General features: G+C 43.8%; 1 protein-coding gene across 1 annotated transcript in view; it reads left to right on the top strand.

The window, feature by feature from the left end:
* Nucleotides 1-11226, top strand: part of SLC6A13 (solute carrier family 6 member 13) — a 42981-nt gene extending 31755 nt beyond the window's left edge. The window contains 8 exon segments of the mRNA XM_027857353.1: nucleotides 1296-1399; nucleotides 3536-3660; nucleotides 5453-5565; nucleotides 6053-6190; nucleotides 6965-7067; nucleotides 7584-7684; nucleotides 8682-8852; nucleotides 9837-11226. Of these exon segments, the coding sequence (XP_027713154.1) occupies nucleotides 1296-1399; nucleotides 3536-3660; nucleotides 5453-5565; nucleotides 6053-6190; nucleotides 6965-7067; nucleotides 7584-7684; nucleotides 8682-8852; nucleotides 9837-9959 (978 nt within the window). The 3' untranslated portion in view covers nucleotides 9960-11226.
* Nucleotides 11227-12668: the final 1442 nt, after the last annotated feature.

Genomic DNA, 12668 nt, shown 5'->3' with positions numbered 1-12668 from the left:
CTAGCTATGTGGCTGGGTAAATCATCTTAACTTTTCTCAGTCCCAGTATTCTCACCTGTAAATGGGGATAATAATAGCACCTACCTCACAGGGTTGTTGTGAGACTCAAATAACACAATAGGTATAAAAAAATTACAAATCTTAAAACACCATATAAATGTTAGTGATGATGATGATGATGATGATAGTGATTGGTTTCCTTCTCTGTAAGAAGAGGATAATAACAAACACTTGTTGTGAAGAAAGTACATAATTATCAACTTGAAATGCTACAGAAATGTGAGGTTATTTTTAGGAGCAATATCCCCAGAGTTTCTGCCTGAAACCCTTCCCAGTTGGTCAGCTTAGCCCTGGTCAGACAAAATGTGGATGGAGGTAAGGTACAACATTTTCCCAGGAACTAGGAGTTGGGAGGGACAGGTATAATGATCTCAATTCCCTCCAGTTCTAATATTCTTTAAAAAAATTGATATTTTTGTTTTCATATTGCTTCTATTTCCAAATGCACCCCTCCCTTCCCTCCCTTCTGCCCTAACAAGTAAGCCATTCTTTGTCACAAAGTACTTTTATTTAAAAAGCAGTTCAGCAAAGCCAATAGATTGAGTGCTACAGTATATGCAATGTTCCATAGCCATAGTCCTCTTCCTCTGCAAAGAAGGGAGGGAAGTACATCCAATTTTTTAAAAAATAATTAATTAATTAATTTTTAGTTTTCAATATTCACTTCCATAAGATTTTGAGTTTTAAATTTTCTTCCCTTTCTTTTCCTCCCCTATCCCAAGGTGGCATGCAATCTGACATAGGCTCTACTTATCCATTTATATTAAGCATATTTTGGTAGATCCAACTCTTATGATTATGTGATGACTTATCTCTTTCTGCCTGGAGCTTTCCCCTTATTCCTCCCATAAGAGATTAGATTAGGAGAAACCAGGAAACCCCCAGCCACATTCAGAGCTATGGCCTAGTTCCTGGAAATTGCTCTGAAACAGATTAATCTTTGTTTTAGAGTATACCCCAAGTCTTCCCCTTCCCCCTGCCTGAGTCTCCAGGAAATTCTGATCCTGGTCCACTACCAATTGCACTTTCTTTGGGCACTGTCCAACATATTGGCTCTGGAAAACAGAAGCCAAGGACTCATCATGTGCAGGCGGGGTTTTCTGTTCCTCATCAGCCAGTTTCTCATCCTACTAGTACTTTGTTTATTAAGGCTCCATAATATCTCTGTGTGCAGTTGTAGAGCCAAGTTCCTCACCTAGTAGGCATCGCTTAGCTTTGCTGGCCTTTCATTGCAGGTGTGGATGGATGCAGGCACCCAGATCTTCTTCTCTTATGCCATCTGTCTGGGGTGTCTGACAGCCTTGGGCAGCTACAACAAATACCACAACAATTGCTACAGGTAACTTGGGAAGTGAGTCTCTGGACATATTTTGTCTCTCTATTACCTCTGTCTCTCCCCACCTCCCTACCATGAATGAAACGAGATTCCTTCTCTCCCTTAATCTCTTAACCTTCTCTATTTAACTTCTCCTGTCCTCTTATTATAGTCTAACATGTGCTAGAGAGGTATTATTGACTTATTCCCATGATTAGATTGTAAGCTTCCTGAGGGTAGGGACTAGGTGTAACTCATTTTTGTGCCTCTCACAGTGCCGTTTTACCTAAGTACCACTGATAATGAAAGATAATTTAAAGAATAAAACAACACCAAACCCTTCTAAACTTTTGCATGATGATGTACTGGTCAACACAAACAAAAAGAGTTGTGCCTGCCATCCCAAAGTTAAATGAACTACTTTAAAATGGTTTTATTGGACTCACTCATCTATGCAGCAAAATAGGGAGAAGACTTTGGAGTAGAGGTCAAAGACCTGTTGAGTTGAATGATAGCTGGTTATCTAAAATCTGAATTCAATTTTTGGTTTATGCCTGTTCGATGCTTTATATATTTTTGGTGCTGACGCATTTGGGCTGTAGACCTGTGATTTCATGGTTTAGGGAAAGTTAGAGAAATCCCTTTGCCTATTCTAGATCAGCATCTGTCCAGCAATTTGTAACTGAGGGCTGCTTGGGGCACTGAGAGATTAAGTGATTTGTAGGGTCAAATAGCCAGTGTATGTCAGAAGCAGGCCTTGAAACTAGGTCTTTCTGATTGTGAAGCCACTCTCTAGCCACTACATTGTACGCAGTAGGAGTTTAATAAGTGTTTTTTGAATATAACAGAACTGTCCCTCTGTACCATGCCAAGGAAAATTTGAAAGAATCTACCGATTTACTAAAATTTCCCCAGTCTTCTTTCAACTTATTCTAGCTATGTGGTGAAGTAAAACAAGCCCTCTTCAGGGTGAGGTGGTCATTAAGATCTGAGAACCCACAGGACTGAAAGAGCAGCACAGCTTGCAGGGGTCAGTGCGCCTTTTAAAAGAAGGCAGTTAGGGACAGCTAGGTGGTGCAGTGGATAGACCACCGGCCCTGGATTCAGGAGGACCTGAGTTCAAATCCGACCTCAGACACATAACATTTACTAGCTGTGTGACCCTGGGCAAGTCACTTAACCCCATTGCCTAGCAGAAACAAAAACAAAAAAACAACCCCTGCCTAAAAAACAAAAAAGCATTTATTAAGCATTTATTATATACTAGACTCTATGCTGGGCACAGTTTCTGATCTTGACTCTGCTCATCACTTCTGTAACCTTGAGGAATGATTTCCCCTCTTTGAGACTCATTTTCCTCACCTGTCAAAAGAGGGGTTCGGAACAGATGACCTCTGAGGTCTGCTCCAGGTCTAAATTCTATGATCTATTTTCTTACTTGGATGGATCTAAGAAAGCATGAGTGTGGACAAACCCTTAACTAGTGAAGATGGCAACTCACCTCTACCTCATTCTGTCTGATTCATTTTGAGTCTCTCATCAATCCTGTCTAGCAGATGTCTCATATTCCCATCTGAGGATTTTAATTTGGGGTCTGTGAACATTTAAAAAAATTGATAATCGTATTTCAACACAATTGGTTTACCTTGTAATTCGATGTATTTCGTTTTATACATTTCATAGGTTTCACCAGTTCTAGGACACAAAAAAAAGTTCAGAACCCTTGTTCTACTTCATCAACAACCAGTTGGCTGCTAGATGATGAATTATTTTGTCATGCAAAACATGGCCTATGCTCAAATAACTATGATTTAAAATAAAATCTAAGCACATTTGGAGCAGTGCAAAGCACTGCAAGAGATATGAGGAGAGGGATTACTTCCATTGTGAGGGTCAGGGAAGGCTTCCTGGAGGAGGTGGCACTTGGGTATTGAAGGGACTATTTTTTTATAATTGATTCCTTTAGTTCAGTTTAACAAGCTCTTATTAAGTAGCTAACATGTGCAAGGCCCTGCCAATAGCTCCCCCTCCCCCAAATAAATCAAGACAGTGGGCAAGTCCCTACCCTCGAGGTGATGTTTGAAGGTGATTAGGTGTTTGACTTTTTCAGGAAGGTGATTAGCTGGGCTTGTCCTACTTCTGTCTCTTCCCTTCCCCCAGGGACTGCATCTCACTCTGCTTCCTGAACAGTGGCACCAGCTTTGTGGCTGGTTTTGCTATCTTCTCCATTCTGGGCTTCATGTCTCAGGAGCAGGGGGTGCCCATATCTGAGGTGGCCGAGTCAGGTGAGTGGCACCGTCCTGGTTGTGGCAGAGGGAATGCCCGAGCACTGAAGTGGGGCTAGCCCTGATACCAGCAGTGTGCTTGCCAGTTGGGATTTTCCTGTGGAAGTCTCAATGCTGCCATATTGGAGATAATGTAGTCCAGCCATCTCTAAGTGGAGGGAAGTTGAGGAATATTAGCGTGAGGTTTAGGGGAGACCAAAGGGCAGTCCAGAGGGTGTGCAGTCAACAGAGCACTTATTAAGTGCCTACTGTGTGCTAAGCACAGTGATAAGTGCTGGGGATATAAAAAAAGACCCCCTAAAAAGTGCAAAACAATAGTCTCTGCTCTCCAGGAGTTTCAAGACTAAGAGAGGACACAAAATAAAATGATATCTAAAGGATAAATTGGAGACGTTTCTCAGAGGGGAGGCATTAACATTAAGGAAGACTGGGAGAGGCAGAAGGTGGGACTTTAGCAAAGACTTGACCAAAGCCAGGGAAGTCAGAAGGCATAGGTAAAGGAGGGAGACAATTCCAGGCATGGAGAGAAGCCAGTGAAAATGCCTGGATTTGAGATCTGGAGTATCAGGTGCAAGATATAAGAAAGGTAGAAAGGGGCCATTTTATGGTAGAGAATTTTAATAGCCAAATAGGATTTTATATTTGATCCTGGAGGTGATAGGGAACCCCTAGAGTTGGAGGGGATGGCATTATTGGCCTGTGCTTTAGGAAGATCAATTTGACAGCTGAATGGAGGATGGACTGAAGTGAGTAGAGCTTTGAGACAACCAGCTTGCTCTTGTAATAGTCCAGGCATAAGATGACAAGGGCTGCCCCAGGGTGGTGGCCGTGTCAGAGGAGAGAAGGGGGCATCTAGGAGAGAGGTGGAGGTAGAAATGATAGGACTTGGCCACTGTCTGTGTATTTGGTTGGGGGGGGTGAGATTGAGGAGTTCAGAAGGACTCCTATGCTTCAAGCCTGCATGACCAGGGGGATGGTGTTGCCCTCAACAGTAATAGTTTGGAAGAGGGGAGGATTTGGGAGAAAGACAATTGAGTTCAGTTTTGGATCTGCCATGAGATATCCAGTTGGAGATGTCCATTAGTTAATGGAGAGGTGAGGTTTGGAGATTAGGGCTGGACAAACAGATTTGAGAATCATGTACATAGAGATGATGTGTAGGCGGGGCTATCTTACATACACATAGACTACTAAGGCCATGTACTGTAGTGGAAAGAGTAGTGGCCTGGGAGTCAGAAGACCTGGGAGAACCCAGGTCCTAGTGTTGCCATGGGCAGCTATTGTGTTGTTACAACTCTAGTTACTTGATCTCTTTGGGTCTCAGTTTTCCTTTCTTGTCAAATGAGGGGGGTTAGATTAGTAAGATACTCACTAAAAAAAAGTCCCTTTTTAGCTCTGATTCTCTATCTTCTATCTAGTACTTTAGTTGTAGGGGCAGAAGCTGGGGATTGTGGGAGGTGGGAATGTGGTAGGGTCTCAGAATTAGGGTGGGAGGGGTTTGCAGAGGCCATAGAGTCCAATCCTTTCATTTAACAGATTGGAAAACTGAGGCCAAGAGAAGTAGTGGATTGTAAAAGGTCACACCTGTGGCAGATTCATAATTCCAAATCAGACTCCTTCCCTCACTAAGCCACACTGCCTCCTTCTCTGGGATGGTGCAGATTTGGAGGGGACAGGTTGTGCCCATATCCACATATACTGATTTTGATTTTTTGGAGTTGAGTATCCTGTCCTTTCTCTTCTCTTAACCCTTACCCAGGACTAGACTCTTTTATTTTTCTTCTTGCTATAGGCCCTGGATTGGCATTCATCGCATACCCCAGGGCTGTGGTGATGCTGCCCTTCTCTCCTCTTTGGGCATGTTGTTTCTTCCTCATGGTTGTGCTGCTTGGGCTGGATAGCCAGGTATATATAGTTCATTACCTCCCACCTGAAGACTGACAGGTATGTGTGTGTGTGTGTGTGTGTGTGTGTGTGTGCATGTGTATGTTACACAGAGACAGAGAGAGACAAAGAGAGAGAAGGAGAGAAAGAGAAAGAAGAGAGAGAGAAAGAGAGAGAGAGAGGAGAGAGCAAGCATGTGAGTAGATGCGTGGGTGGATGGAGGGAAGTAAAAGGGAGAAGTGGAAGGGCGTGGGAGGAGAGAACTTTCTGCAGAAACTCGAATTGGAGAATGGAAGAGAGAACATCAAAAGTGCAGTGTCCCTCCCCAGTAGCACTAGGATCTTTGGATATGAGGCTGGGCCTTAATGAGGCAAGGTCAATTCATGTGAAGAAGATGCTGGGAGTCCTGCTTGAGGAGTAGGGAGTTGGCTAACCCTGGGGACAGGATGGGCTGATGAAACTTATCTTAAGTGGTCCTCCTCTCTAATTCTTTTGCCCTACCCTCTAGTTTGTGTGTGTGGAGAGCCTGGTGACAGCCTTGGTGGACATGTACCCCAACAAACTTCGAAAGAAGAACCGCCGGGAAACCCTTATCCTGGTGATTTCTGTCCTGTCCTACCTCATCGGGCTGATCATGCTCACTGAGGTGAGAGGCCAATGGAGCTACAGGGCGGAATGCACTAGGTCAGACCCCAGGGAAGGGCAAACCTCACCAAACAGATGGGGCAAATTCTGAGAGTATCAGGTCTTTCCAGCATGGGGCACCATTGCTTCTTTTTCTTTATCTTGGAGAAATGCAAAGTAAAGGTTATACCATAGGCTGTCATGGTAGTCCGAGAAATGTAGTAAAAGGGGATGGCTTGGGTGATCCTAGAAGAAGAAAGCCTGAATATCAGACCTGGCAAGAAATTTGGTTAGAGAGAGCTCACTTCACTGGTCGTGGAGATAGAGGGCTTCAGAGCTGGGGCCACTGGCAAAGTCTCACCCTTTTTACCCAAATCAAGCTTCAAGGGAAGCAGGAACTGTTTTATTCTATGTGATGATCTAAGGAAGTAGGAAATAGATGTGTCTTGGCACTCCTTAATTGAGGGCCTCTAAGGTACATTCCAGCTTTAAATCTATGATCCATTGATAATGAAGAGGGATTTTCTGTATGTCAACTGCTCCTCAGAAAGAAAAGAACCAGCTGGCCCTTAGAATATCCAGGCAAATGTTCAGACGCTTTCAGCTGTAACCTGACCCTGGCTAAATGACTATATGATGGTAGTGGTGACCTCTCCTAACCTGAGTCCACCGAAAGGGAAGAGTGTGTCTGTTTTTATGCGTCTGGACTGAAATAGACTGAGTTAAAGGATGTCCTATGGGCACGGAGGTGGACAGGTCCCCCAGAAGTCCCTCTCCTCTATTTCTTCTTTGCCAGGGTGGAATGTACGTGTTTCAGCTGTTTGACTACTATGCAGCCAGCGGCATGTGCCTCTTATTTGTAGCCATCTTTGAGACACTCTGTGTGGCCTGGGTATATGGTGAGTGACTCAAAGGACCCCTTCAGTAGCCAGGGTTCCCCAACTGAGGAAAAACTCAGGCATCAAGTGCAAATGTGCTGATAAGCACATTGCCCCAGAATCCTTCCGACAAGGTCATTGATATTCTGGACTCCTCATGGTTGGAAGGGCCAATCCAGGGATCATTTCATCCAACCTTCAGCCTCTATACTATCCTAAAGATACAGATCTCTGTCCTTTCCTCAAAATTCATTGAGGAAAGAAATCTAACTAGACTCCCTCAACTGCCCTCTTTAACCACCTTGGAAGTTAGAAAGTTATGCTATAAATCTAAATTATGTTGGTCTTACTGTAGATTAGACCCATTACCTCTTGTTGTAATAGCTTTATACTATCTCGACATCTCCCATATTTGGGGCCCTTTGCATGGCTCCCAGCCTGCTATCCTGAAGCTCCTTCCCTGACGCCACTGAGTGCAAAGGCAAAAATGAACAACTTCTCCCTCTTTCCCCTCTTGTCCCTCCCATCTTCTTGTAGGAGCTGAGAGATTCTATGATAACATTGAAGACATGATTGGCTATCGACCATGGCCTGTTATCAAATATTGCTGGATATTCCTCACACCAGCTGTATGCACAGTAAGAAAACCTCGGGGGCAGCTGGGTGGTGCAGTGGGTAGAACTCCAGCCTTGGAGTCAGGAGGACCTGAGTTCAAATCTGGCCTCAGATACTTGACATTTACTAGCTGTGTGACCCTGGGCAAGTCACTTAACCTCAATTGCCTCACCAAAAAAGAAAAAGAAAAAAGAAAACCTCAGAGGAAGAAGAAAAACTCAGAGGTTTTCCCTTGAGGAAAACCTCAAGTCAGGTTGAAGGGCTGAGGGCACAAGAAATAGAAACAGTTTGAGGAGGGAACATTATTCCTACCAGGAAACAACTTTTCAGATGATCTCAAAGCTTTTGGCTCAGAGGAGTTCCTGTCATAAGTAAAAGGAAGGAGCTGAGGACAAGAAGAGTCACATAGATTGTCTGAGGCCACAGTGCCTAGTGACACAGCCAGAATAAGGACCTAGGGGTGTGAGGTTCATTCAATATTTATTTTGTCTGCATTGCCTCAATCTGCTAATAGTACATGTCTAGCACCCCCTGTGGGTGGAGCCCTGAACTGGTGTGAGATACAGAGAAAGAGGAGATAACCAACAATCTCTTGAGAAACTCATAGATAAGATTGACTCATGACTCATATAACATTAACATTTAAGCAAGTACAAATAAATGTAGCATAAACAATGGATACCATGAGTTAAGTGGACTATGGAATAATAGTGTAATTTGAGTCAAGGAAAAATTAATCAGAAAATATTTCAAGGAGGAGGTAAATTTTTTTTAACAGAGTATAGAAGGAGGTGGGGTGGGGAGAGGTGAGGAGAGACGATGATTAGCAGGGAGAGAATTGACAGGCAGAGGGTGGAGAAGGTTCATAGAATGGTTGTGGTGGGAGCAGAAGTTGGGGGAATGGATGGATTGGTGGGGGGTGAGGGGGGTGGGAGTGGCAGTGGGGGTAGAGGGTGATGTGTAAGTATCCATGGGCTTTGCCTCCATTGACCTCTTTCCTTTCCCATTCCTTACTCTTAGGCTACCTTCCTTTTCTCCCTGGCCAAGTATACCCCACTGACCTACAACAAAAAGTACACTTACCCATGGTGGGGAGATGCTCTGGGCTGGCTCCTGGCACTGTCCTCCATGATCTGCATACCAGCCTGGAGTGGTTACAAACTGACAACTCTCAAAGGCTCCCTGAGGGAGGTAGGGAAGGGTAAAGCTAGGGGAGGTGGGCAGGGTGCACTCTAAGGAACTTAGATTAGGATTTAAGGAAGCATGAAGGTTTGTGGGTGGAGTGGAAGGCAAAATGGGTGGAGTCATGTTGACTGTCTTAGTAGGAAGCCTGCCTGCCATGAATTAGCATGTGACAACACAGCCAGTGAGATCAGTAGATGCTGGTATTAAGGGATGATAGGCTAATAATTGGAAGGGACCTTAGAGGCCATATAGTTCAATCCATATCAGAAATATGAATCCTCTCTCTTCAACATCCTTGACAAGTTATCCAGCTCATTCTAGATCACTTTCAGTGAAGAGGAAGTTATTGTCCCCCAAGACAACCTATTTCAGTTTTGGCTATTTGTAATAGTTAGGAAGTTCTTCCTTATATTGACCTGAAATCTACCTTCCCATAACTTCCAACCATTAGTTCTAGTTATGGGGATAGGCAAAACAAAACAAAACAAAACAAAACAAAACAAAACAAACATCTACCTGCTCTGGAAAAGAATCACTTAGAAATTTGAAGATGGTGATTATACATCACCCTGTCGCTATCCCTAGTCTCTTCTTCCTAAATATGCACATGATTTACATTCTATTTCTTTGCCTCATCATCCTCTTTGTATGCTTCAGCATGTCAACGTCCCTGCCAAATGCAGCATAAATTCATATTTGTTTATTGGGGGCCACCATGATACGCCATTTATTTCTGAGATTACATTTCCAACAAAACCTCCAAGGAGTCTACATTGGGCAAGCTAGGAAGTAAAGCTGTGGTTATAAGGATGGGTTTAAGGAATATGGCAGAAGACTTGTTGGGTGAAGCCAGAGCGTGTGCTTAGGTCTGGAGAGGACTTTGAGAGAAGAGTTTGCCAGATTAGAGGATTGAACCTGATGTAGAGGAGAGGCAGGGTGTCTCACTGCTAATGTCGTACCCTTTCATAGCCGCTACCTTTTATCTTCCAGAGAGTTCGTCAGCTCATATGTCCAGAAGAGGACCTGCCCCAGCGACTGTGTACAGCACCCCCTACTCCCTCCACTACTCGGGCAGCACTTCTTAGGCTCACAGAACTGGAGTCCCACTGCTAGAGACCAACTGAGACTGTGACCTGGAATGCACTGCTGGTTTTTCAAAGTCCTGTGTATTCAGCCTCCTGCCTTGTCCTAGATAGGGCCGCAGAGGGGAGCAGGCAAAATTGCTGTACCCTTTTTGGAGGGAGGAGCTTTCTAACCACGCCCAATCCCACTTCACCCCAGAATCACAGCAAAAAATACCCTGGGGGTGTCCTGCACCATTTTTTTCTGGACTGGACCTTCTCCCCTGTTCATGCCTGGTGGGAGAGGAAAGAACTGAGTGCAAATTAAGACTTCAGCTACTTAAGGGAGGAGAACCTTTTTTTGGGGGGGGGGGAGTGGGACAGAATGGATAGAGAGATTTTACCAAAAAAAGGCCCCTCTCCCTTCATTCCATTAAATCCACATTCTTTGCACTGGTCTACCTACAAAAGCTCAGCCTTGTCTCTGTTTCTTCGTCCCTCCATGCATTTCCTTGCTTTCCTTGCTTCATGATGCTGTCTTTCCTCCCTCCTCCCCACCCCCCACTCCATGAAACTTGTAGGAATAGGGAGCAGCTATGCAGGGTTTATGAGGTCTAGCAGTCCCTGTGACCTTCACCACAAAACAAGAGTTGAGTGGTTCTGCTATCTCTGCTTTATGCATTAACATTGTTGTATCTATCCTGAAATTTCAGAGTCCTTCCCTTTCTTTGATTCTCCTCTTTTTGCTTAACAGCTACAAAAATCCTGGGGACACAAAGAATTACTAGACAAAAGATATGGCCTGTGTCCTTGAGGGATTTTTAATCTAGTTGGGGAGCAAGAGGTTAAGAGAATCCTGTATTCTCCATAATCCACACACTGAAGCATCTGTCCTAGGACCATTAAGAGTTGGCTGTAGGGGCACCTAGGTGGCGCAGTGCACTAAACCCCATTTCCACCTACCAAAACCAAATGAAACATGTTACATCATAGCAAAGCTTAGGATATTTAATTCAAACAGAATCCGAAGTAAATAACAAGAAATTAAATCATATCCCATATATCCCAGCAGCGTGAAATCAACGTGGCAGAGGGGAGAAAGCTCTGGAGACCTGGGTTCCTGACTCAGCCACTACTGCCTTCCTTCTCTAGCTCCTCTCATCCCCATCTCCCTACCTCAGTTCTCCTTCATAGAGTCTTTAAGAGAGAGATATATAGAGTTTATGAGGTTTTACAGTCCCCATGATTAGATTAGGTGGATGGATGGATGGATGGATGGAAGGACACAAGTTGGAATGTTTCATCACCAAATAAATTCTTGGACGAGAGGAAACCATCTTCTCTCCTCTCTACTCTTCCCTTAAAGTCTCTTTATTCCTTTGAAATAAAAGGGGAGGTACTGGGAGAAGAATTACTGGGAAAGTGAAGGATTGATCCTTATACAGGGAAAGTAAAAATTGGTATCTCATTATACTTTCCATCAAGATTTACCAAATGCCTACTATGTCCTATGGATGCAGCATCTCAGAATCAGATGGAACCTCAGAAAACATCTAGTACAGCTCTCTGTATGACATTCCTGACAAGTGGTTGTGCAACCATCCCTTGGAAACGGCTACTTTTTTACTTAAAAAAAATTTTTTTTAGGCAATTGGGGTTAAGGGACTTGCCCAGGGTCACACAGCTAGTAAGTGTCAAGTGTTTGGTCTGAGGTCAGTTTTGAACTCAGGTCCTCCTGACTTTAGTGCCGGTGCTCTATCTACTGCACCACCTAGCTGCCCCTGAAAACTGCTACTAAGGGACAACCTGATTTCCCGTCCCTGAGACTTTGATGCTCTTTTCCTTACCTAATCTTAGTGCATATTCTTTGCTTCATGTCTCCTTTGCCATTTTCACTCTTTATCTTTTATTATACTTATCTATGTATATGTAATATCTATGCCCTATTTGGTAGAATGTAGGTTCTTTGAGGGCAGATTCCTTGGTTGTTTTTTATCTGGGCCTTAGATGTAAAGGCAGGAATTAGATAAAGAGGAGATAGGAAGGGCATTTCAGGTAAGAGTAGGAGAGGTGATGAAGAAAGTTGTGGCCAGGGGCAGAAATATATATTTCAGATTTTAGGACTAAGGAGTTACAGGTATAGGTATAATAGTAGTGATAGGGTTAGGGAGATAATTTCCTGTCTTACCCTCTCCTCTTTTTTCTTTTTTCTTTTTTTGACACTCTTTGCTATTCAACTCATCCATGGTTATGGGTTGTCACTGGGGGATAAGTATAATTGAAATCTTTTGCTGGTCAATGGTTTTAAATTTCTCTATTCAGCTAAACAGTTTGCTGAAGCTGATCTCAGGGATTAAAAATTATTCTCTTCCCTATTCCTCCTAAGCCTTTTAGGAGGGCTACTGATTAGAGTTCTGACAGGGAATAGAAAGTACCACCAGAAATAGCAAGAGGTGAAGAGAATCCTGTATTCTCCATAATCCACACACTGAAGCATCTGTCCTAGGACCATTAAGAGTTGACTGTAGGGGCAGCTAGGTGGTGCAGTGGATAGAGCACCGGCACTGGAGTCAGGAGGACCTGAATTCAAATCCAGCCTCAGACACATAACACTTACTAGCTGTGTGACCCTGGGCAAGTCACTTAACCCCATGGCCTAGCCAAAAAAAAAAAAGAAGAGTTGGCTGTATCTGCAGGTATTATCCTCTCAACTCTATTGCCTTCTAAAGCTTTCCTGATCTGTTTCCTTGAGACCTCACAA

The sequence above is a fragment of the Vombatus ursinus genome, unplaced genomic scaffold, assembly GCF_900497805.2.
Source record: "Vombatus ursinus unplaced genomic scaffold, bare-nosed wombat genome assembly UNPS02012082.1, whole genome shotgun sequence".
Taxonomy (NCBI): domain Eukaryota; kingdom Metazoa; phylum Chordata; class Mammalia; order Diprotodontia; family Vombatidae; genus Vombatus; species Vombatus ursinus.
This window is presented reverse-complemented; position numbering and strand designations above follow the sequence as displayed.